The 26,491-nt window shown below is 39.9% G+C and overlaps 1 protein-coding gene across 2 annotated transcripts in view; it reads right to left on the bottom strand.

Moving 5' to 3' along the window:
- LOC309800172 (contactin-associated protein-like 3) overlaps positions 1-26,491 on the bottom strand; it is a 178,907-nt gene that overhangs the window by 88,365 nt on the left and 64,051 nt on the right. For both annotated transcript variants that reach the window (XM_082614073.1, XM_082614072.1), the window contains exon 4: positions 6,781-6,928. In XM_082614073.1, the coding sequence (XP_082470199.1) occupies positions 6,781-6,928 (148 nt within the window). The remainder of the gene's footprint in view (positions 1-6,780; positions 6,929-26,491) is intronic.

Raw genomic sequence — 26,491 nt, 5'->3', positions numbered from 1 at the left:
TGAAAATAATTTATAAAAATGAAGGTGAAATAACAACTTTTTTCAGACATATAAAATTTGAAAGAATTTCTCACCAGCAGATCCACACTACAAGCAATATTAAAGGAAGTCTTTGAAGCAGAAGGAAAAGGATACATGGAAATATGGATTAATACAAAGGAATGAAGAATACCAGAATTTACAAGGAAATTATCATGTAGATTTTAAATGTCTTTTAAAAATAATTGAAAGGGTGAGACTTCTAAAATGGCTGAGTGAGAAGCCTGGCAAATCCTACCTCTCAAAAGCAATGATAAAACTTGAAAAAAAAATGTTAAGGATAACAACTGAAGGACACTGGAAAATGACCACAGACATACAACAGATCTAGAAGCATATATTCAAGAAAATCTACTGAACCTCAATAAGGACAGTGGGAATCTGTGTTCTTTCAGCTAGAGGCTGCTCCACCCCCAGCCCCTCGGCACTGAACTTCTACTGTGCTTCTAGGGCTGCGGAGCCAAGCACATGGAAAATTCCTTCACAAGGGACACTGTCAACAACAGCTATCTCAGTGACAAGCATAAGGGAAGGCCAACATTGCAGCCAGCCTGAGAGTTCAATGCTGTTGGGGGTAAAGCACTGACAGGCCGACCAGCCAGACACTTAACAAATTTAGAGGAATTTGGAGGAACCAAATTGTACCAGCAGTCAGAGAACACATCTCTGAGGAAGAGATATTTAAGTGGAGACCTGAATGATGGGATGTGGACAGACAGGTGAAAAACTTGGGAAGAAGCATTTCAAGCCAAGTAAACCACTTATGCAAGGAAAAGAGTTTGTTGGCAAGTCTTGAGTTGCATGATGTGGGTGAGTTGAGTTGGAGAAATTTGAAATGACTTAGGGTATAATTTGGAGATAACATATTCAGAATTTAATATTCTTTAGATGTGTAGGGACACATGTGTCAAAGGTGACTCCCATGTGTCTAGTGTAAGTTTCTGTGAATGATGGAATCATTAGCCAAGACAAGGAAAACTAGAAGAAGAATATGCTAAGGGGTGGGGTGAATTAGGTCAAGAAAGCAATTTGAAACTCATTAAGTTTTATGTACTTGTGAAAGAACAATGTTCCTGATAAGAGATTGATTCCCTTTTCTTAATAATTGGTCCTATTGTCCAACTTTGAGGTTTTTCAAACATCACAGGTCATTTCAGGATTAAAATTCTGGTAACAAATTATAACATTTTAAATGCCTAGAAGTTATTCCTTTAGACTAATTTAGTTGCTATAACCCACTTTGTTCTGCTGTACTTTATTAGATGTGTATTGGTATGTCTTTCAGTATTTACTTTCAGCAAAAGCCTTAGATGTATTCCTTTAGATGCAATAATTTGGGAGGTGATTAAAAATAAATCAGTGAGTAATTGTGTAATAACTTTAATTGAAATCAAATAAATTAAAATAGCACTAAACAAATGTCTATTACATACAAAAATATGAGAGGCTGTTCTGTTTCATATGATTTTAGGGTTAATATTATTTTAATTTTAATATTTTTCTACTAATATCAGATAAAACCATAAGGCTATATTATCAAAGTTTAGCAAAACTTATCATTTTTACCCTTAGATAAAAATCTATCTTCTATTTATACTTGAATATGCATTGAGAATGAGAAACCTATGCCCAAGTTTAGCTGGTCTACGAAATATAGACATTTCCCCTCACCTGCACTGGCTCCCTAGCACCTGGAGGACAGAAATTGTGCCTTACTCATTGTATTCAGCGGAGGGCCTTGAATGGGGTAAAAGTTCTGTAAACACGTATTGAATTGAACTGACATTTTTTCTAACTGAGTTTGAGTATTTTCTACTGTTGCCATAATTGGAATGGATGATACAGATCAGCGTTCTCTCATATGACTAAAGACCATTATTAACTTCCAGAGTTTTTCTTTGTCATGGTGACTATTTCTCCTTTCATCCTATGTTCTTCTGTTCCTATTAATGCATTTTCTAAACTGAAATCTACTTAGAGCAGAACCAGTACTGAACAGAAGGAAGTTCCATATGCAGACTTTTTTCTTGATATTCTCCCTAAATATTTCAAAATACACATTATTTTTATAGAACGTTAACAACAGGTTTATAAATATTGACACATGTTGATGTTGTTATATAAAACCTACATTTTTTTCACTGCAACAGTCTATGTATTCTTTTTTTTTTATTGGAGTATAATTGCTTTACAAAGTTGTGTCAGTTTCTGCTGTACAATGAAGGGAATCAGCTATATGTACACATATATCCCCTCCCTCTTGGACCTCCCTCCCCATCCCAATCCCATCCATCCAGGTCATCACAGAGCACTGAGCTGAGCTCCCTGTGCTATACAGAAGGCTTCCACTAGCTATCTATTTTATACATGGTAATGTATTTATGTCAAACCTAATATCCCAGTTCATCCCACCCTCCCTTTCCCACCCTGTGTCCACACATCTGTTCTCTACATCTGTGTGTCTATTCTTGCTCTGCAAACAGGTTCATCTGTACCACTTTTCTAGATTCCACATATATGCGTTAATATGCGATATTTGTTTTTCTCTTTCTTACTTACTTCACTCTGTATGACAGACTCTAGGTCCATCCACATCTCTACAAATGACCCAATTTCATTCCTTTTTATGACTGAGTAATATTCCATTGTATATATGTATCACATCTTCTTTATCCATTCATCTGTCAGTGGACATTTAGGTTGTTTCCATGTCCTGGCTATTGTAAATAGTGCTGCAATGAACACTGGGGTACATGTGACTTTTTGAATTATGGTTTTCTCAGGGTATATGCCCAGTAGTGGGATTGCTGGATCATATGGCAGTTCTATTTTTAGTTTTTTAAGGAACCTCCATACTGTTCTGCACAGTGGCTGTATCAATTTACATTCCCACCAACAGTACAAGAGCGTTCCCTTCTCTCCACACTGTCTCCAGCATTTATTGTTTGTAGATTTTTTGGTGATGGCCATTCTGACCAGTGTGAAGCGATACCTTATTGTAGTTTTGATTTGCATTTCTCTAATAATTAGTGATGTTGAGCATCTTTTCATGTGCCTCTTGGCCATCTATAAGTTTTCCTTGGAGAAATGTCGAGTTCTTCCGCCCATTTTTGGAATAGGTTGTTTGTTTTTTTGATATTGAGCTGCCTGAGCTGTTTGTATATTTTAGAGATTAATCCTTTGTTACTTCGTTTGCAAATATTTTCTCCCATTCTGAGAGTTGTCTTTTCATCTTGTTTATGGTTTCATTTGCTGTGCAAAAGCTTTTAAGTTTAATTAGGCCCCATTTGCTTATTTTTGTTTTTATTTTCATTACTCTAGGATGTGGGTCAAAAAAGATCTTGTTGTGATTTATGTATTCTTTTAAATAAACACAAGATTTTAAAACAGGCAATCATATGTTCTATTCCCTTCTTCTATTCCCTCTTAACCAATTTGATTTTCAATGCCTGATTTGACACAGGACTACAGTGCCACATGGATGACTGGTAGACCCCCATGGGGCTTATCATTCTGTGCCTATCTAGTCCAGGTTTCTAATAATTTATGCACTCTTTCTCTCTTTTCTTCCCTAGTCCTTTCCTGTCTTCCTTCCTTCCCTCTCTTATTCAAACAATAAACACAGTGATAAACATAAAATTACATTACAGTAGTGGGGCTAATACAACACAATATGACAAGGAACACTTGAGAATGACATGGAGCATGAACATGGGGAGACAAAGTAGATGGCAGAAAAGAAGGGACAGAAGAGACCCAAAAGATGACTAACAACCTCGTTAAAGAAATGAGGGTGGAGCTGGGGATGATTATCCAGATGTGTGGGGCTTCAGATACCTGCGTCAAGGATGTCAACTTGGAATTGGTCAGACAGTATGTAAATGTTGAAAACTTAAGAAAGTGGATGAAAACTCAAAGAGAGACCCTTTTAGAGTGGAACCCAAAGCCTAGAACAAGTACATAAGGAATATGACATTGGATGGAGGGGACTGCTAGAGAGGGGCGGGGCGAGGGGAAGTGAGGAACCCCATGCCAGACACTAGCCTTGGTATGCAGGTCAGCAGGGACTCTAAGAAGACCTCATGCACTCCATTTCTACTCTAGAAATGGGGGAAGGGCTTTTCAGTTAGTGAAAATATATATGCCAAGCCAAGAAGCCATGAAAATCTGCAATTTTTACAGGAATAGTAAATATCATTGTAAATGGAATGTAAACAGATGAAACTGAAAAGAGAAGTTGCATATAAGAGACATTAAATGCCCAGATAAGCATTTTGGACATTCTCTCACTATCAACAGAGCAGTGGAAATACACATCAAAAAAGATAATAATTATCACTTTGAGCTGTAAACCATATCACACTAAATCACTGCCAAAAATAAAAATGCAAAGTGCTACACTTGAATAATTATTAATAATAAGAATGAAGACAAAACAGAGCCACTACTATTGAGGAACGTATTTTGTGTTGTTTTACAAATAGTGGTGATTATTTTCTGTTTGCATCTTTATGCTAGGAGTCCCTTATGCCCAACAGCTCGTGTTTGCTGAATTTCGGATGCACGCAGGTTCCATGACAGCTGCACAGCCAACGGGCCCTTCAGGGGACCAGACACGCAGCTTTGATCTTCCTGGTACCGACCTCTAACCCAAGAAACTAGAGTAATATCTCCTCAGGAAGAACGTTAAGCTCACGGCAAATCCCCATCAAAGAGCATGTTCTGCTTTGAAGTCAGTAAACCTCAAGTTGTTTCCAGAGTAATGGGAGAAGGAGAGGCTAATTTCACGGAATCAAAGAGAAACTCTAACTATCAGGTGTCCTAACCATTGCAGCAGTGAGCGTACCAACAGATCCCAGAAACAACAGGATGAAAGTTAATGATCAATGGTAAGAGGGAGGATAGATTCATAGCAATGCAACACCATCTAAGCTAAATGTTCCAGGGACTCATAAATACTAGAGAGCAGAGGTGGGGTTAGGAAGCAGAGCCAAAGTGGGACAGGTCATTAGGAAGGGGTATGAAACAGGAGCTGAAGGTGACCCTTGAATATGGGATGGGTGGCTTGGTGAGACTCACCTCTAGAGCCACCCGTTGTCTGTTGGGTTACCAAAGTGGAAATGATAGCATTACTATTCAACACCTCAGGTCCACCCCCATCCCTGAACCATGAGAACACTAAATTCCTGCTCCCACAATTTATATATGCTGTTTCTTCCTACAAGCACCATCCCTGCCTCCTGTCTCACTGCCCATGCCCTCTACTTTGGAAACCGACTGCTGGAAAGGTTCCTTTTCCCACCCAACTGACTGAATACTCTATTCCCCATGCCCCATGTTCATGTTACAACATTTTATATTTGTTTTGTACAATTTTATGACTTCTCATAAAATCCTGACAAAGAAATGAATAATTTTACAAGCGTCCCCCACAACCAATACAGTTCTCTGCAAATAAATACATTCATATATGACAAGTGAGGGAGTAAAGAAATCAATGTCTGAAAACAAAATTAGGGAAACAGACAGTTTTAAATCTTAGATTCAATATGTAATAGCTCCAGCAAACTTCTTAATTTCTTCAAGGTTCAGTTTCTTCTTTCTCTGAAGCAGTGAGATTACTACTATATTGAATTCATTTGGTTGGTGTGGGAGATGAATGTGAAAATGTCTGTAGGAGGTAGGATCTGACACATTAAATATCCTGTATACGGTAGATCTTATGGTTACACTTTTCTGCAAAGTTAATGCTCTGATCAAGTACAGAATGAGGTGTGACCAAAAACCCAAGATGTTCCCACCCAACTTATTCTTTGGGTTATTCTCCAGTTTTCTAGAATATTGTTTTTTAAATTAATTTTTTCATTTTGTGTTAATTTAAGAAATACTAGTATATTCTGGACCTTCAAAATGGCAGCTATAGGGTTGATCCCCTATATATTTCACTGAATGCTTTTATGCTCATGTTTATGCTCACATTGGCTGCCAGCTCTTTTACTTTTATCATCAGTGGGGAAAAGAGGGAAGACATAATATATAAATAAATAAATAAATAAATAAATAAATAAATATATATATATATATATAAATGATGTTCAAAAGAAGGTTCCAGGACTTCCCTGGTGGCGCAGTGGTTGAGAGTCCGCCTGCCAATGCAGGGGACACAGGTGCGTGTCCCGGTCCGGGGGGATCCCACATGCCATGGAGCAGCTGGGTCCGTGAGCCATGGCCGCTGGGCCTGTGCGTCCAGAGCCTGTGCTCTGGAACGGGAGAGGCCACAACAGTGAGAGGCCCGCGTACCACAAAAAAAACAAAAAAAAGAAGGTTCCACAGTGATGCAAGTAAAGTAGAGGGAAAAGTGAGTCATCATGGTGAACAGGGAACACAAGGACACCTGCACTCACCTGTGTTCCCACAGGAGGATCATCCCAGTGTCAGAAGACAGCACCATCAATCACAATAAGTAACTGTTCTTGCTTTGAACTTTGTTCATTTTATGAACTGCCTGCTATGAAACAGATATTCTGCTAAGCTCTGCGAATCTAAGATTCTAAGGCTCATTTCAGGTCCTCCTCTGAATTCAACCTTAAAATAACTATAATATTATCAAGACTTTCCCTAAACCCAGTTCTACATGCACAGGTATTTAAAAGGTGGAAGACATCAAGTTCAGTTTTCAATTTGGTGTTTAGAACACATCACTCTGTCATTGATTTCCATCAGGGAATAAACACCACTTACTGTATGCACACCCATACACTTCAATCCTCATCCCAATCCTGCCCTTGGGATTCCAGGTTAAGGGGAGGAAGCGCAGGAATCTGGCTTCGAAGGGAGGCTGGAGTCTGTAGTGCACCACGCTGTCTGCATTTGTGTTTCCTGGAAAACCCTGGGAGAAAATGGAGAGAGGCGTCAATGTGTCTGCAAAATATCGTCTTCCTGTTGTCACCGCACATGCTAATGAGCGATCAATGCTTCATTTTGTTAATATGCAAATGGATGCTTGCTTTTGAGAAACTCTGCTAACATTTAAGAGGGATGTGACAACCTCTCTTCAATGCCTGGCTTAGTGACCATCATCTAAATTTTCCTTATTTGCAGGGTAGTTTAAGTTTCAATGGCAAAATTAAAGCAGCTATAAACCTGCTACTTTTGAAGGCTTGCTTTTAGAAAGTTACTCATCCCCTAAATCATTTCCTAGCCTCCAAGCAGTCCAAGACACTCACAAGGTCAAGACAACCTCACATCCAGGACAATCAAGCACAATGGTAACCTGCAGGTTTTGCGATAAGAATCCTAGATCCAAAAATTTGAGAGCTGGGGGGAGACCCGATCAGCGTTCTAGTTCAAAACCCATAACTTATAAATGCAAAACTCAAGCCTGAGAAAATGAAAAGATTCTGTGGAGGCAGGACAGCTATTATCCAGCATGGCCAGGACAAGATCCTGGGGCTTCAGATTTCAATCCCTGTGTTCATTGTGTGTTGTCAGGCTGCCCCAAGTCATCAGCATTTAGGGGGTGCTTGGGAGAAACACATCAATGCCACCTGCTACAAGACAGAGGTGTGCTTTCTTAGCCGCAGTCATCTGGCTTCATGCTAGAAGGGGTCAGCATGAGAGCAAAGGAACTTGTTATAAGGAGTGTGACTTCTTTTTCATGGTGTTTTTTTTTCTTTTTTTTTTTGCAGTACACGGGCCTCTCACTGTTGTGGCCTCTCCTGTTGCGGAGCACAGGCTCTGGATGCGCAGGCTCAGTGGCCACGGCTCACGGGCCCAGCTGCTCCGTGGCATGTGGGATCTTCCCGGACCGGGGCACGAACCCGTGTCCCCTGCATCGGCAGGCGGACTCTCAACCACTGAGTCACCAGGGAAGCCCCAAGGTGTTCTTTTTAATGTAAATATCAGCAAGAAGGGAAAACAAAGAATGCATGATGTTGTTGTACATCTAGCATCTTAACAGAAAATGTTGCCCCATCTAAGACCTGACCAGTTTAAGCTCTGAAAACAGAGTAAGGGCTCTCAGGTATGGGTCTCTTCTGAAATCTACTGTCAAATGTAAAAACTATCTAAATTTCACCAATTTTTTGGAACCCACAGTGAAAACATAAAATGTAGTATATTTTGGGATGGGTCACCTTCAAGTTCTGCACTCTTCGATTTCACAAATTTTTATTATCCAGAAGTCAAAGGTGTTCACATAATAGTTCTCCATTTAATAGTAATAAAATGAGGGAACAAAAGAGGTCGATGCTTTCTCATGCTCACTTGCACGAGAGGGACAAACCCACCTACCTGCCATGCAGTTAATACAAACAGCCAGATATAATTACACAGCCCAGGAGCAAGACTCTTTAGTTCTACCAAAAATGATGCTTGCCTAGTTATTTAGCTTTGTGAAATGCTGAGCCAGGTTTAACAACCAGACCAAACAAAGCCAGTAATCAAGTTTGTGAATCATAACTACCCGGTTGATTTCCTTGGTATAAATAGATGGAACTAAAAAAAACAGAAAACTCAAATGTAATGAGACTGCATGTCCCAGACATTATAAAGAAAATGGTTAGATTATAAGCCTATAAAATTCCTTACACTAACTCATAAAAATTCCAGGATAGAGAACCCTGTTCCTACTTTACACATGAAAATGCTGACTTCCCCAAGGTCACAGAGGTAACAAGATGGAGAAGGATTTTGTGGATGCTGGTTGCCACAGGTTAACTCTGCATAGGACTGCCTAGTCCACTGTTGAAACTCTGAACCTAGAGTAGGGCTGCTGAGGAAGCACGGGTGGCTCTTCGCTTCCATGGAGGACTTTTCTTCCTGTTCCTGCGAGCTTCATTGTTTCACGTGTTAGAACAAACTTCTTGGTTAATGAATGAAACACCACCATGGAGGCACTCAATCATTTCTCTTGTTCAATGAAAGTGAAATCTTTGACCTACATCATCTTTTCTTTCAAGTGTTAACAATCGTTGTGCCAATATCAGGTAAGCTCTTTTCACTGCCTCTATGCTCCAAAGAAGAACTCAAGAATGTCCACTCCCTGTCTTTACACCGGACCCCAGGCTGATGTGGGTATAAGCATCGTTTTCCCAGCTCCACCACTGCCTAGGGCGTGGCCTTAAGCTGGTAATACCTGCTGCAAGTCACAGTTCCGTCATCTACAAAACCAGTTCGGTAAAACCTACTTTAAAGATTTGAGTACTAATTAAGTGATATAATGTCTGAAATGTAACCCACCCACTGCCCACCTGGAGGTAAATGCTCCAGGAGTGGTGGATGCTGTGATTGTGGCTGTGGCTGGTGTTTTGGTTATTACTGGTGCATTTGGTAGACAGAGCTCATCTTTCAGACTCTGCATCCCGTCTTTACCTTTAATCTCAGGTTCAATGTCCAAGACATCCAGATAAACAGTCAGGAGAGGAACATTGCCTCCTACATTTGCTGCAATTCTAAGGTTATAATTCAAGGTAAGATGTAAAATTGATATTTATTTTAGTAGCTGACAAAACTTGTAAACTTCAGCATAAACTACAAAATGAAATTATTTCCTAGGAATGCTACTTAAATTGTTTTATTTTCATTATATATTATTACTTCTTTCTGAAGTATTTTGTTTATTGAATACAAACTCTGAAAACTGTACTTCAGCTTGGTGTGATGACAATGCCCTACAGCAAAAGGAATTTCTCTTTTTGTTTTAATGAAATTTAAGACAGAATACTCTTTTTTTTTTTTTTTGAGACAGAGTACGCTTCAAGAAATATTTCAGGTGAGAATAACCGATGTTAATAGTATATGAATAGAGGAGATTAAGAACACACTCTTTACAACTTCTGAGATCTGCACACAAAACATTCATTATATGTGATTTTAAACACAATCAAATATTTGAAATGTATGTACCTATGTATACATATATGTATACCTATGTGATTATCTTAATTAATTCTAATTTCAAGAAATTACATTATTTTTGTCCTATATAGAACTATCAATAGTTCCTTTGAATATAAATAAATGATACATTTCTTTAAAGATACAGAAATTTAAATGAAATGAGTTTGGAGTAGAAGGGATCTCTACTAGCATGCCACTCAGACATTTAGGGCTTATTACTGAAATAATCTCATATTTTTTACTAAGCTAATGTTTATCTTTTAAAAATGTGGCATAATCTATTATTTGGATTATATAATTTTGCTTTGGTGTTTCTAGAACAGACATAAATGTACAGGCTGAGCATAGAATGTCGGGAACAAAGGCCCACTCTTGCTTTGTTCTAACAAGTGAAAAAATGAAGCTCATAGGAACAGGAAGAAAAGTCCTCCATGGAAGTGAAGAGCCACCCGTGCTTCCTCAGCAGCCCTACTCTAGGTTCAGAGTCTCAACAGTGGACTAGGCAGTCCTATGCAGAGTTAACCTGTGGCAACCAGCTTCCACAAAACCCTTCTCCATCTTGTTACCTCTGTGACCCTGGGGAAGTCAGCATTTTCATGTGTAAAGTAGGAACAGGACTCTCTATCCTGGAATTTTGATGAGTTAGTAGTGTAAGGAATTTTATAGGCTTGTAATCTAACCATTTCCTTTATAGCATTCCTCTGTTAGCTATTACAGAATTAAAAAAACAAACCAACAAGACTCTTCCCACTATTGATCACCAGAACCACTTTAGTTTGATGTAGACTCAATAGTCAATAGCTTAAGGACATCACAATTGAACGTTTTATCCACTATCAAGAACAAACATTGTTTGATAAAGTTTTCAGTTTCTACAAGCATGTTTTTTAGCTACTTGCAAAAGTGACTAGAGACTGTGGCTTGTGGTCCACTCACATGCTATAAATGTATTTCCAAAATAGTTTATTTAGAAATTGATGATGCTGCTGAAAAGCTGCCAAGTCCTCATTTAGCTGGTTTAGCAATCACATCAGTGGCATCTAAACAGTCATGAGAAAGGATCGGTATGAGGCTCATGTAGGGCCATGGTTTCTGGTGTAATGTTGAGTCATCACAATGCTGTATTGAACGACCTTCAAGATGCCTATAATGCATTTATCAGTTTAAGTTTGAAGTATCTGTGACTTAAGAAAGACTTTTACATCAATTCTTTACTTCAAAATGTGAGAGGTACTGCTTAAAGCAATAGGTCTCAATGCATTAAAAATAAATGAAGATTGTCTCTACTCTCTGTCACTAGGAAATCAGGGATTCATAATTCAAGCACACTGTTAAGAGTATTTTACCACCTCTGAGGTAAGGGGTAGGATGTTGTTGGGATTAAAAGGGCACACAGAAATACCCAAGTTCTAATTCTGGTCTTTTTAATTGCTGGACCGTGAAGATCTTAGACAAAAAAATTTTATCTTCCCAAGTCTCAGCTTCTTCATTAGTAATGTGGGAACAGTAATAAGTATTATTGTTAAAAATAATAATACTCCATTCCTGTTATTTCCAGAGGTTCACAGACCATTAAAAAGTATACTAAAATTACTTCCTATAATTAGACAATGAAAAAGTCGTACTAAATTGCTTTACAGCAAATGGTCTTGTTAATTATTTTTAATATTTTCTTGAACTGCAAAATACTACATTTATACATGAATAAAATTGAGGAAAGTATCCTTTCACTTTAGTTTTATCGAGTGAACTAAAAATTCAGTAACACGGTTTGTGATGCCAAATATGTGACCTGGAGTGAGTCACTCACTCTTTGAGACCTTGTTATAGGGAAGAACCAAATCTGACTACATGTTGAATCTGTTCCTTTTACTTTAACCTTTGCTTCCCGTTGCTTTTGTTCACTAAAAGGATACTGTCTATACATAATGGCCTGCCTCGGGGAGCCCTGCCCCTCTGCCTGAATGTTAAACCAAAGTGCCTTTGTTCAGGGAAACATCTGGACTCTGTCCACCTGTGGATGGCTGCAAGAAAGAAGAAATTAGCAAGAAAGAAGAAATTAACAGATCCCCTCCCCGAGGCTGGCCATTCCAGGGGATATATGCAAAACTTATGGCCTTTTTACTTTACTTCCTCATCTCCTCCCCCTCTCTGTGCTATAAAAGAAGCTGGCATCCAAACCCCGGTAAGATGGTTATTTTGAGACCTTAGTGTGACATCTTCTCAGTCGTATTCCTTCCCTCAATACGTCATCTCTGATTTATTGGCCTGGTGTGCGGTGAGCAGAATGAACTTGGACTCGTTAATAACCTCAGTTTATCCAGATGTGGGTGCTTTGTACCAGGTGAACTCTAAAGTTTTCCCTTGTGTAGATATGTTTACCTCAACACGTTCCAGAAGGTAAAAGAATAATCTTTCCTTCTGCTTGATTAAAGTAAGCAAACATCTACCTAAAGTGCACTTAAAATATTTGCTTTCCAGACATTTATGTAATATATTCTGTCATGAAAATCTCAAGTTGTGGTCAATGTGTTGGAAAAAGTATGCACTTAATCAGTATTTCCAGTTTTGGTTTATGGCCTCTTGGTGGAAGCAAGTCACGAGAGTCAAAAGCAGAAAGAGACAACCATCGCCGTGTGTCCCACCACCTTCTCCTACAGCAAGAGGGAACCCACCTGCCCCATGGCTGAGCACAACTACACCACAGAGGAACTCACAGCGCCTGGCCCTGAAATAATCCAAAACCCAGGGCCAATGCAGATATGGGAAACTGGGTCCTAAATGTTGCTTTTAATTGACATGCCTTTGTTATCTGTATTGTTCAGACAGCTACAACGTAAACATTATAGAAATATTATTGAAATCAAGTATTTTTCAAACACATTGCTAAAGTTATAGGCTTTTACTTTTTTTTTTTCCACTCCTGCTTGAAATATTATTAATCTAGGATGGAAGACAGCTCACCCTTCCTGTGCAGCAAAAGTACAGCTCAAGTTTCTCAATACTCTTTCCTTCCCAATCTTTCTAAATGATCAGGAAGAAAACTTTTTAGAAGACATCTGGGAACATATCTTTTGCTGGCAAAGATGTTGAAAACAGAGAAAAAGTCAGCAAAAAATTACTTCCAATGACATCAAGACCATATTTTGAAATTGTTACCGACCAGGGTTCTTGGCGACCTTAAACAATAAAAATTGATCAAAGGTCAGGCAAGAAATTCAGGCAAGGCTTTATTGGGGCCCCTGCTGCAGCAGGGCGGAGCGTGAACAAATAACAGGTTCCTTTGCTTGCTTGCTCCCTAAGGGGGGCGGAGCTTGTTCCTTATATGGCAGTGGTCCCCAAACCTTTTTTTTTTTTTAGTTTCTTTTTTTTTTAATTGGAGTATAATTGCTTTACAATGGTGTGCTAGTTTCTGCTTTATAACAAAGTGAATCAGTTATACATATACATATGTTCCCATATCTCTTCCCTCTTGCATCTCCCTCCCTCCCACTCTCCCTATCCCACCCCTCCAGGCGGTCACAAAGCACTGAGCTGATCTCCCTGTGCTATGCGGCTGCTTCCCACTAGCTAGCTATTTTACATTTGGTAGTGTATATATGTCCATGCCACTCTCTCGCTTTGTCACAGCTTACCCTTCCCCCTCCCCATATCCTCAAGTCCATTCTCAGTAGGTCTGTGTCTTTATTCCCGTCTTACCCCTAGGTACTTCATGACCTTTTTTTTTTTCTTAGATTTCATATATATGTGTTAGCATACAGTATTTGTTTTTCTCTTTTTGACTTACTTCACTCTGTATGACAGACTCTAGGTCCATCCGCCTCATTACAAATAGCTCAATTTCGTTTCTTTTTATGGCTGAGTAATATTCCATTGTATATATGTGCCACATCTTCTTTATCCATTCATCTGTTGATGGACACTTAGGTTGCTTCCATGTCTTGGCTATTGTAAACAGTGCTGCAATGAACATTTTGGTACATGACTCTTTTTGAATTATGGTTTTCTCAGGGTATATGCCCAGTAGTGGCATTGCTGGGTCATATGGTAGTTCTATTTGTCCAAAACCTTTTTGGCACCAGGGACCGGTTTCATGTAAGACCATTTTTCCATGGACTGGCAGGGGGTGGCGGGGGGGATGTTTCAGGCGGTAATGTGAGCGATGGGGGGGGCGGCAGGTGAAGCTTTACTTGCTCCTCTGCCACTCACCTCCTGCTGTGCAGCCTGATTCCTAACAGGTTGCGGCCTGGGGGTTGGGGACCCCTGTTATATGGCGTGAGGGTAGGGGTGTGTCCAGGGGTCGGGCCAGAAGGGTGGCTTAGGTGGTTTGCCCACCCCTTAGGTGGTGTTGTGTGCAGGGGACACATGCAGTACCCTGCTTTTGCTCTGGGCTCTTCAAAAGTGGCAGTTGGGTTTTTTGGTCTTTTGTCCAGAATTTGCCCCAACTGGGCATGCACGTAGTTATTTTTAGTCCCATACAGTTTCTTTGTATTTTGTTGCTCGAGGAGAGGTGTGTCGAGGCACTGCAGTACTGCAGCACTGCAGCAAAGGGCCCCAGGTCCCAGCAAAGGGTCCCAGGTCCCAGCCTGTCTCAAAATCAACATATGGCTGTTGAAAACAATACTAGAACACTGCAAATAAAAGTATGTTATTTGATACATGGCACAAATTTAGTTCTGACAAATGAACTGGCTTCTAAACTTCAAGATAACACAAAAGAAGAAAATGAAGTATGGTTAGTGTTATAAGGAATGTCTCAAATGAGTGTTGGGTAGTGGGCATATTCTATTAGCAGCTTCAAGGAATTAAATAAATTAATGAAATTAAAGGAATTAAAGTATTTAACTGTGAGTCTAGACTGTTTTAGGAATACTGGGAGAATAGCACTCACCCAGTGGCCTTCTGTATATGTTGAAAATAGTAATATGCACATTGGGTGATTTGTACAAAAATTTAGGAAGATTTCTCATTAAGAAGTTCCATTGACTTAAAGTGATACCAATATGTGTTTAGTTCAACATTAAACTACTTCAAATGGTAGGGAATTCCTTTAACCTACTGTTATGTTGAAGCCCTAACCCCCAGTACCTCAGAATGGGACTGTATTTGAAGAAAGGGTCTTTAAAGAGGTGATTAAGGTAAAAGGAGGCCATGAAGGTGGGTCCTAATCCAATCTGACTGGTGTCCTTACTAGAAGAGGAAATCTGGACACAGAGAGGCACCAGGGAAGTGTGCACACAGAGGAAAGACCATGTGAGGACACAGCAAGAAGACAGTCATTTGTCAGCCAGGGAGAGAGGCCTCAGAAGAAACCAACCCTGCCAACACCTCGATCTGGGACTTCTAGCCACCAGAACTGTGAGAAAATAAATTTCTGTTGTTTAACCATCTGAATGTGGCATTTTGTTACTGCAGCCCGAGGAAAATAATACTCTTAGCTTCTGAATTGGTCTTGCTGAGTGACTTGGATCAGTGAGTCCCTTATGGCTCCAAAGAGCCACAATCCATTATACTCATGACCCCCAGGGTCTCACAAGGTTTGTATGCTAGGTGGGTGCCACGTTTGCTACTGCTCTCTAAGTGTACCTTATTTCCAAAGTAGTTTAAATTTCTCCTCAGACCATCACTGACCAGTCTAGTTCTGGCAAGCAGAAGGCACTCAGGGGCACTGTTGAAATTCAGGAGTTTTTCAAGTTTAATTGTGTCTGCCAGTTGAATTCCCAGAAGAGTATGTGGCTGAGAAGGACCATGATGGTGCCTCCTAGCTAACTCAGACCATCCTTAACCACATTCCACACCGTCCGTGTCTAACAGACACTTGTTAGTTGACTCATTTTCAGGGCCAATTGGTCATTTCTAGGCCTTTCCATTCTTTCGAGTGCAGGCTCCTTGTTTTTTCCATAGAGAGGGCCAGTTCAGAGGTGTCCTCTATGAGTCATCACTCTTAAGGACTCAGGGAAATTACCCTGAGTCCTTATTTTTGAAATGTGGCATCACTTATTTTTGAAATGTGACAGATTAAGCGCCTTACAAGGGAATGACCATTTCTTAGTTAATGAATGAAGGGCCTTGGTCATGCCCTCCTCAGGAGCAGAGAGCCTCCAAAGCTTCAGAAGGACTTGGTGTGTTCTGTCCACCTTAGCACAGGACCATGCTGGTATTTTCATGTAAGAAACTAAGGGTGTTAAACCAGATCATCTTATTAAAATAATAGAATATAAGATTGAAGGAAAGCTCCAAGGTAAGACAGACTGAAGGAAAGGAAGAAAAGAAATCAGAACCAAAAGAAATAACAGTGATTACATCACAGCCCTGAGTCACCATCCTGAGAAAGGCTTGCTGGTGTCTAGGAACCTGGATTTGAGGAGGGCTTTCACCACTCCCAGAATTGATAAGAGTGGCTCACTTGCTGCCTAAGATGTTTATGCAAACAATGTGGTTGATGCTGAACACTTGCGTTCCTTCTGGAATCTGGGATTTTGATGTGTGCCAGGGAGAGGGTGCCTACATGATCATCCCCCATCAAAGCCTGGACTCCTAGGCTGAGGCTAAGCTTCCCTGGCTGGCAACATTTCACACATGTTGTCCTCATGGCTGGAGGGCTTAAGCGTGTCCTGTGTGGTTCCATTGGCAGAGGACCCGAGGGAGCTTGCCTCTGGTTTCCTCCAGACTTTGGCCCACTTGCCTTTTCCTTTGTTGACTATACTTTGTGTCCTTCTGCTGTAATAAATCACAGCTGTGAATATAACCCTATGCTGATTCCTATGAGCCTTTCCAGTGAATCATGGAGCCTGGGAGTGGCGTGGGGGACCCCAATACAGGAGTGATCACGGAGAACTGCCAGAGGTAAAGAACCCAGAGCGGAATGCAGCCTGGAGACATTCCCTATAGGACACAAGTCACCTCCATGAGAACTTGAACAGAACAAGCTCTTAACCTAGCATCCTCCTTCCCACCTGTCACAGATGGGCCTTTCATACCAACAGGAGATCTGTTCTGCATTTCCACACTTTCAAGTAACAATCACAGGTCACAGGAAGACGCATGACACAACATACTTATATATACAACATATACAACATATACAACATACTTATATATTCCTGTTACTTTATCTAGTAACAGGGCAACTCTACGAGGCTACCTCAAGATTTGGCTCTTTCGGTGATTTCACTGCTTCTGAGAATGAGATTATTATCTTGCGCTCAATAAAACATACAAATAAATAAATGTGTTAATGTCTTTACTAACTGTTAGATTTTGGTAGAATAGTATAGGCTATGTGTGGTAGGATTAATTCTTAGATTTGCCAAGGCCCAAAAGAAGAGAACCAGGTAAGCATCAAACTTCACACTTCTCATCACAAGAAAAAGAATGTGTAATAATGTGAAGTGATGCTTGTTAACTAAACTTATTGTGGTAATCATTTCACAATATATACATACATCAGATCACTATGCTGTACACTTTAAACTTACACAATGTCATGTGTCAATTACATCTCAATAAGACTGGAAAATAAATTTCACGCTAATGGTAGACATCTTGAACAAAAATTCCATTTTGCCACTGAACAACTTAACCCTTCTGAGACATTCTGTATGGATTTTTAACCTCTTTCAAGAAGCTAACTGTCCATTTTAATATTAGGGAGAAGTAGAAAATCCTTCAACAGTGGAATGAAAAATTCCTCCATTAAAAATTTTCTTCTCAAATCAGAATATTTACATTTATCCTACACTGTGTTTATAAGGGAAACATACTCACTACCACAAGATTTTTCTCTCATTTATGCAAAAAATAGTAGCTCTCTTACAGTGTTTGTCACAATTCTGATTTCAGAGGAAGTGTTAACTTAAATAGGATTTAGCCAAATATGTTTAAAAATATGTCAAGATCGGGACTTCCCTGGTGGTCCAGTGATTAAGACTTTGCCTTCCAATGAAGAGGGTGCAGGTTCGATCCCTGGTCAGGGAGCTAAGATCCCACATGCCTCAGGGCCAGAAAAGCAAAACATAAAACAGAAGCAATATTGTAACAAGTTCAATAAAGACTTTAAAAATGGTCCACATCAAAAAGCTCTTTAAAAAAAATATGTCAAGATCAAACAGCTGTTTTTAAAGTAATTGTGTATTTAAAGCTGTCTTGGTAGTTTTAGTGACAAAATAGAGATGCTTTTTTTCTCAGCATTTTAAATTTGAGTTAGCAATACTGTTAAACCAAAATGATTAGGGTCATATGGTTCACACTGTAATTTCAAAATTAACTCTTACACAAGAGAAGTTAATGTTAGAATAGGACAAAAAAATATATATTTGAAAACTAAGTTTAAGTAAATGTGAAATAAGTCCTTTGCAACATATAATTGCCATTTCATAAGAAAAGTAAAAGGCTGTGTGTTAGTCAGAGCAGAGGTCAGACAGTTCTCCATGGGTTTCTCACATTTCTGCACATCTTACAAACAGAAGCACCGACAGCCCTTTATTCTCAGCTACCTTTCCAAGGATGTTTATATAGAAAGCAGCCCTGTAAGATAATGTCTTCTTCCAGAGGTAAGGGCAAGCATGCTTACCTCCCAAAAGATTCTGATTCCCTGAACTTTTGTATTATAACCCACTGTGTGTGCAGGCATCCATCTGGGCCTAACCACACAGCCCCTGTGTGGCTCAGGGTCAAGGAGAACCAAGGCAAATATTCTGATGCCCCTGCTGCCTGCAGTGGTTTATGAGTAACCAAGTAAGTAATAGAGTCCTTTGTTTCTGACCCATAAGTCTTCTGTCTTCTACCTGCATCCATGAAAACGGCAGGCTAACTTGTTGCAAATAGGGCAAAATCTCAGATACTCCAAAGTTCTGGATGGTAAGATTAAAGTTCATCTCTCGGAAGACTTACTATAGAATGCGTATGAAAAGGTCTATGACTAAATAATCTATTTATTTCAGGTCACTATGCCAACATTTATATATTTTAACATATTGATCTGCTCAATATGTTAAAATGTATACGTATGTTTGTGCTCTTTTGTTTTTTATTGATGCATGATTAGAAATTCTTCTTTGTTTCCTTTTTAAAAATGGTATGTATTGCATTGTGTTTTGATAGAAAATAACAATGAAAAAAAATGTAGTCTGTGGACTCACTAGTCAGAAAATCCCTGGTGACGTAAAAAATAAATAATAGACATAGGCACACTTGGCTAGAAAATTCAAATAGTACAGAAAAGCTTAAAGAACACAGAAGCCACTCTTTCCCCCAGCACCAACTTAACCATTTTTATGGTTTATTAAAATTGTCTTTTACTTCTGCATTTACTGCTTCCCATAAACCCTTTCTTTTCAGATTTTCTGGTAGGAAACTCCACAATCTAAGACAGGGAAGGCATCAGGTTCCTGGTTTAGGCACAGTAGCCACCATCTCTCTGCCATGAGATCCTTCTTATCATTAACAATGTTCTAGGGAAGCTGCAGCTTAGGTTCCAGGCACTGGAGGAAACGTAAGCAAATACTTCCTCATTCCTCTTCCCAACAGGGAAGTGTGCTGGGCCCACAAGACTCCAGTCCCTGTCACCTGGAGACACCCTCCCCTTTTCTCTTCCAAAAGGGAAAGAGAAAAAGATCTACCATGGCCATAGTTAATCTTCTGAAGAGCAGATCAGGAGCTTATTTTTGCTTTAACCATTTAGAAGCAGGATCAACTGAAGTCACTATTGTGAACTGATGACCACTCATTTTTACTTAAAATGTGACATAATAAAAAGCATGCATCTCATTAACTATATGTCACATTTGCTCAGCTCTATATTTTGCTACACTATATTCTATTTATGTAATTTCAGTCTTTGAGTTTGTTTCTGCAGTAAAATTTCCACCTACATAAAATTTGACAGAATTGAAGAAACCTATACGATGCTATGTGAACAGCCAGATCTTTATCATTTTGAAATGTTTATATCCATACTTCAGTATGCTTTGATGATCTTATTTTCTTATTTTTAACCTCAGAGTACATGTTGGACTCGTTAGATCTGCAGATTAATCTATGATCTTGTGATTTCAGAGTCACAAGCAATGATGGTATTAGTCACCAACCAATTGCTAGTGTCAGGAAGCAGACTTTTCTTCTGCCCTATTAGGTTTAGTAATTAGGGGCCTGCAAATTAAAATGACAAAAGACAGTTTAACAGAAGAAGTTTATTCATATATATGGGAGCTAACAAGAGAAGTAACTATCTCCCTAAATGTTTAAAGTCAGAGGTTTATATATCTCACTTAGCAGAGAAAAGGGAAGTGGAAGAAAGGACTTCTGTGGAAAGAACAAAAAGGTTTCTTTAGGGAAGACAAGTGAGTTTTCAGAAGAATAACTGAAAGATAAGTAATTTTGTGATGATTTTGTGTCTGCACGTTCAAGGGGTCTTTCCTTCTTCTACACGAATCTCCTCAGAGAAGGGATTTGTGGTAGGTTTATTCTTGATTTCTCTCCTGGGAGTAGACCTATCTTGAAGAGGGAATCATAGAAGCCTCATTTCTCAGAAATGTCTGCTTTTAGTCAAATAAGGAAAGCTCTTTCTGCATCTGTTGATTACCAAATGTTTTGAGCTTAAAATAATCTCCTTTCCAACTCTGAGGTTCCAACTGGGTCTCTAGGCATTCCTCCCTATATGTCCTCGCTTGTAATGTCATGAGGCAGTGCCTACTCTACCTTGTACAGATAAGGAAACTGGCTCAGAAGGACTCAGTTACCTGCCCCAGGTGAACAACTAGCCAGTTTCAGAGCTGGATTATTACCAGGGATATATGAATCCATAGCCCAGCCTCTTAGCCCTTTGAGACATGATCACTCAAGAGATCTTAGAGGGCTTCCCTGGTGGTGCAGTGGTTAAGAATCCACCTGTCAAGGCAGGGGACACGGGTTCAAGCCCTGGTCTGGGAAGATCCCACATGCCACAGAGCAACGAAGCCCGTGGGCCACAGCTACTGAGCCTGTGTGCCACAACTACTGAAGCCCGCATGCCTAGAGCCCATGCTCCGCAACAAGAGAAGCCACTGCAATGAGAAGCCCGTGCACTGAAACGAGGAGTAGTCCCCGCTGGGTGCAACTAAAGAAGGCCCGTGCACGGCAACAAAGACCCAACGCAGCCAAAAATAAAATACAACAACAACAAACGTTTAAAAAAAGAAGAGAAATCTTAGAGCACATGTGATCCAACACTCTTTATGTTATTTAATAAATTTGTTTACCTCACTGTCAATCACTAAATGGGGGGTCTTGGACAGTTTTCTCAGCCCATTTGTGTCCCGGTTTTTCCATCTGTAAAATGATTACAGTACTCACTTCAGAAACATGCTGTGAGGAATAGTGTCAGGCACCTAGTAAGTGCTAAGTACCTGCTCTTATTATTATTTACTTTATAGACATCAATGCATTCTTAGAAAATATGCCAAGACTAAGTGTACAGAGTAAAACATGTAAATCATCTCTTACCCACCTGCCCACTCTCTTCCCAGGGGTCACCATCAGTGGATGTGTTTCTAGTCCTTTACCGTCATAGTCATACATATTTTTAATCTGTGCAAACACTCATGAGTTGTCTTCATGCATTTTAACAGAAATGGAATCATATTTTGCAAATTATTCTCCAACCTCCTGTTCCCGTTTAAACCACTCAAGTCCTATAGATCTTTCCATGTCAGAACATCTCAGTGTTGCTCATTCTTTTTTAACAGCTGCATGGTGTTATACTGAATGGACTTAAAATGATGTACCTTTCTGATATTGATAAGCTTCTAGGCAGTTGTGGGGCTTTTGTTTTTGTTTTTGTTTTTTCATGTAGCTAGACAAGCCCCTAGTGATTAGACATGTGGAAAAGCTAAAGAGAGCATGTTGTTCCAGAGAAGTTCGCATTAATATACAACAGAGGGCTTCCCTGGTGGCGCAGTGGTTGAGAGTCCGCCTGCCGATGCAGGGGACATGGGTTCGTGCCCCGGTCCAGGAAGATCCCACATGCCGCGGAGCGGCTGGGCCCGTGAGCCATGGCCGCTGAGCCTGCACGTCCGGAGCCTGTGCTCCGCAACGGGAGAGGCCACAACAGTGAGAGGCCCGCGTACCGCAAAAAAAAAAAAAAAAAAAAAAAAAAAAATACAGCAGAGACTCTTTTCTCATGATTGGCTTAATGTCTCTCCAGCTCTGATAGATAATATCATCTAAACAAACATTTTGGGTTTTTTTTTACCCATTTCTAGTGGGGCTGCACTTCTGGTTCCCTAACAACTTGCAGCTTCTGATCTGGGCAGAGTGAAGAACAAAAATAAAGGTGATGGTGGAGCTTGTGCCTAGGATGACACCCACTGGACTGAAATAATGAAACAGCCACTGAATGATGCACGTTTGACCCTGGGGATGTCAGAGGTTTCTAAGGGAGCTTTTAATGGGCTAGTATTACAGGGTCACTTTTTAAAAACAGGTTCTACTTAAGGTGGACGGCATCCTTCTGCATATTTCTTTCTACCATCCTAGTTTCCTTGCAAACCAATGGATGACAAACCACGCTACAATAACATGAACATGTTGGTTTATATGAGGGAGTGGGGAGTTTACCCTTATCTGGGGAATTCTGAAATATAGGTTCCTGGAGGCACTATTTCTTCCTGAATGTTTTGCACACTGCTAACTAATCACTTCTTAACTGTATGAGAGAGGAGTTTTGTTTTTTGTTTTGTGGTACGCGGGCCTCTCACTGTTGTGGCCTCTCCCGTTGCGGAGCACAGGCTCCGGACGCGCAGGCTCAGCGGCCATGGCTCACGGGCCCAGCCACTCCGCGGCATGTGGGATCTTTCCGGACCGGGGCACGAACCCATGTCCCCTGCATCGGCAGGCGGACTCTCAACCACTGCGCCACCAGGGAAGCCCAAGAGAGGGAGTTTTTCTATGTACCATTTCAAATCAGAATCCAGTGGTATTTTACCATTAGGCAACAAAAGATCATCCGTTTCCAAAATTTAGTGATATTTACAATAATTGAAAAACAAATTTTGTGCTAGCAAAAGCATCCAAGAGAGAAGAATCCAAGACAGGAGCAAATATATTATCAAATTATTCATGAAATAATAATGATAATGATGTTGTATGTTTGTGGAGTGCTTCCCATAAATGACGCCCTGAGCCAAGCACTTGGCTTAGATCACCTCACTTAACTGTCTCGACAGCATAATCACTCTCACCTAAATATGAATTCAATCAGTCTGACTGGTTGAAATGCAAGGAAGAGTTCACTGATGTTCCCTGGTTTATAAAGAAAATTGCTTGTTATTACTTCTCTTCTGGATTATTTCACAGACGTTAGACTGAAGTTTTAAAAGAAAATTCCCCATTTTAGTTTAGCAGATCCTCTTCCCATGTTTTTATCATGTCTTAGCTATAAAAACTTCAGAAATGCAAATATATAATGTAATATAATATAATATACTCTTTACAAATAAATAAAAGCAAAGATTTATCTCATTCACAAAAATGTTAAGAAAGCAAGATAGCAGAATTAATGCTTTCAACTTAACACCTGACTACTACAGGCTGGTGCAGATGAATAAAGGTCTATAGAAGACGAACTATAGGGACTTCCCTGGTGGTGCAGTGGTTAAGAGTCCACCTGCCAATGTAGGGGACACGGGTTTGAGCCATGGTCCGCGAAGATCCCACGTGCTACAGAGCAACTAAGCCTGTGCACCACAACTACTGAGCCTGTGCTCTCGAGCCCGCGAGCTCTGCAACATAAGAAGCCACCGCAATGAGAAGCCCACGCACCACAATGAAGAGTAGCCCCCACTCTCCGCACTATACAGAAGGACTATATGATGAACAGCATCAAATTTATAATCATTAGGCAAACTATGAGGTACGATTTGAAATATCCTAGAAATGGTCAGTGTCTTTCAAAATATCCCTTCTAGTCTTTCCCACAGTGTCTAAGGGGTCACCATGGCATTGAAATATTGATTTACTGTGAATCCCAAAGACTTTTCAATCTTAAGAAGTGTCTTTCTATGGGGCTTCCCTGGTGGCGCAGTGGTTGAGAGTCTGCCTGCTAATACAGGGGACACGGGTTCGTGCCCCGGTCCGGGAAGATCCCACATGCCACGGAGCAGCTGGGCCAATGAGCCATGGCCGCTGAGCCTGCGCGTCCAGAGCCAGTGCTCCGCAATGGGAGAGGCCACAACAGTGAAAGACCCACGTACTGAAAAAAAAAAACCCAACAAACAAACAAACAAACAAAAACAACAGAATTTAAAACTTGGATACATCAAAGAACATTATCAACAGAGTGAAAAAGGCAACCAATGGAACAACAGAAAATATTTGCAAATCATATATATGATAAGGGGTTCATATCCAGAATATAAAAAGAACTTTGTACATCTCAACAACAAAAAAATCAATCTGATTTTAAAATGCACAAAGTACTGCAATAAACATTTATCGAAAGAAGATACACAAATGCCCAATAAGCACAGAAAAAGATGTTTCTTAGGGAAATACAAATCAAAACCAGAGTAAGATACTACTTCACTCCCTTTAGGTTGGCTATATTTTTTTTTTAATGGAAAATAAGATGTGTCGGCAAGGATATATAGGAAACTTCGTGCACTGCTGGTAGGAATGTAAAACAGTGCAGCCACTTGCAAGACCATTATGGCAGTTCTTCAAAAAATTAAAAATAGAATTACCATATGAGCCAGCAATTTCACTTCTGGGTATATATCCAAAAAAGTTGAAAGAAGGGTCTCAAGGAGATATCTGTACACTCATGCTCACAACAACATTATCCACCATAGCCAAAAGGTGGAAACAATCCAAATATCTACCAACAGATGAATGGATTAAAAAAATCTGGGATATACATACAGTGGAATATTATTCAGTCTTAAAATGAAGGAAATTCTGACATATGCCACAACATGGATGACCCTTGAAAACATTACGTTAAGTGAAATAAGCTAGTTACAAAAGAACAAAAATTATATGATTCCACTTCTATGAGGTATCTATTCAAATTTATAAAGCCAGTACAGTGGTGATTGCCAGCGCTTGGAGAAAGAAAGGAAATGGGGAGTTCGTTTTTAAAGGGTAGCAAGTTTCAGTTTGGGACAATGAAAGAAGTTCTGTTGGATGGACTTGGAGGGCATTGTGCTGAATGAAAGAAGTCAGACAGAGAAAGACAAACACCGTATGATGTTACTTACACGTGGAATCTAAAACCTATAACAAACCAGTGAATATAACAAAAAAGAAGCAGACTCACAGATACAGAGAACAAACTAGTGGTTACCAGTGGGTAGGGGGGCCAAAAAAGGGTGGAGAGTGGGAGGTACAAGCTATTGGGTGTAAGAGAGGCTACAAGGATGTATTGTACAACACGAAGAATATAGCCAATATTTTGTCATAACTGTAAATGGAGTGTAACCTTTAAAAATTGTATAAAAAATATACACATTCAATAAATATTAGTTGTTTTACCTCTCAAAAAAATTCTGAAGATGAATAGTGGGGTGATAGTGACACAACAATGTGAATGTACTTAATGCCACTTAAAATACTTAAAAGGATAAATTATATGTTATGTGTATTTTACCACAATAAAAATGTAAACAAAGTAAAAGTGCATTTTCATTTAGGTGAATGTTAGCAATGAGACCCTGACTGATACAATGAGAAACAGAAAGTTTCCTGCCTATGAACTCCCTGTGGTAATGGGAAACTCTACGCATCCCAGCCACGGCTGCAGATTTCCTGGGTGCTCTGGGTGGTTGCCACCATGCCCATCCTCAATTTCATGTCAGTGACACAAAGCCCATTGCGACGGTACCTTGTTTGGTGTCACCCAGTGGCAGGACACGACAGAATTTCTCAGTTCTTACCAGGGAATATAGTCATCATCAACTTCACACAGTAAGAGTCTCAAATTGCCCACAATCTTATCTAGCTCTTGCCAGCAGTCACACTTTTTTATATTAAGGTAATGAACTCTGAATCATTAATACAAATCAAGAGCTGAACGACGAAAAGTTACACACCCATGATTCAATCAAGATAAACGTGGAGAGTCCACATCCTCCCACCCCATGTGATTTGGATGCTTATATTACCCAGCTATGATGAGCCAGTTCTGACTGAAACTGCTTCCCACTGAAAATGGGTACCAGAAAGTCTCCCAGGAGACTGTCTGTCAGGCAGCCTCCCCACCGTTTCTTGGGGAACACAGTGCAGTAAACAGATCATCTCAGGGGGCTGTCAAATAGACAAAACAGGAGTGAGGTAACAACATCAGCCCTTAGCAGACAGCATAAACTGGCATTAATAAGAAGAAAATGGTGATTGAAAGAAAAGTATTCCTTGAAAGTAATAAAGCTGAAATCAGGAGAAAAAAGCAGAAAGCAAAACCAAAGTAAGTGTAAGTGAGAACATAAAATGAAATTTGAAAATGACCTAACAGCTTTGTAACAGAGAGAACTGAATCCAGTCAAGCTCTTCAGGCTCCAACCTGGAGGCAGGTAAAGTGAGG

This window comes from Mesoplodon mirus, assembly GCF_964341445.2.
Source record: "Mesoplodon mirus genome assembly, chromosome: 1".
NCBI classification, from domain to species: domain Eukaryota; kingdom Metazoa; phylum Chordata; class Mammalia; order Artiodactyla; family Ziphiidae; genus Mesoplodon; species Mesoplodon mirus.
Note: the sequence above shows the minus strand (reverse complement) of the source record. Positions and strands in the feature narration are given on the sequence as shown.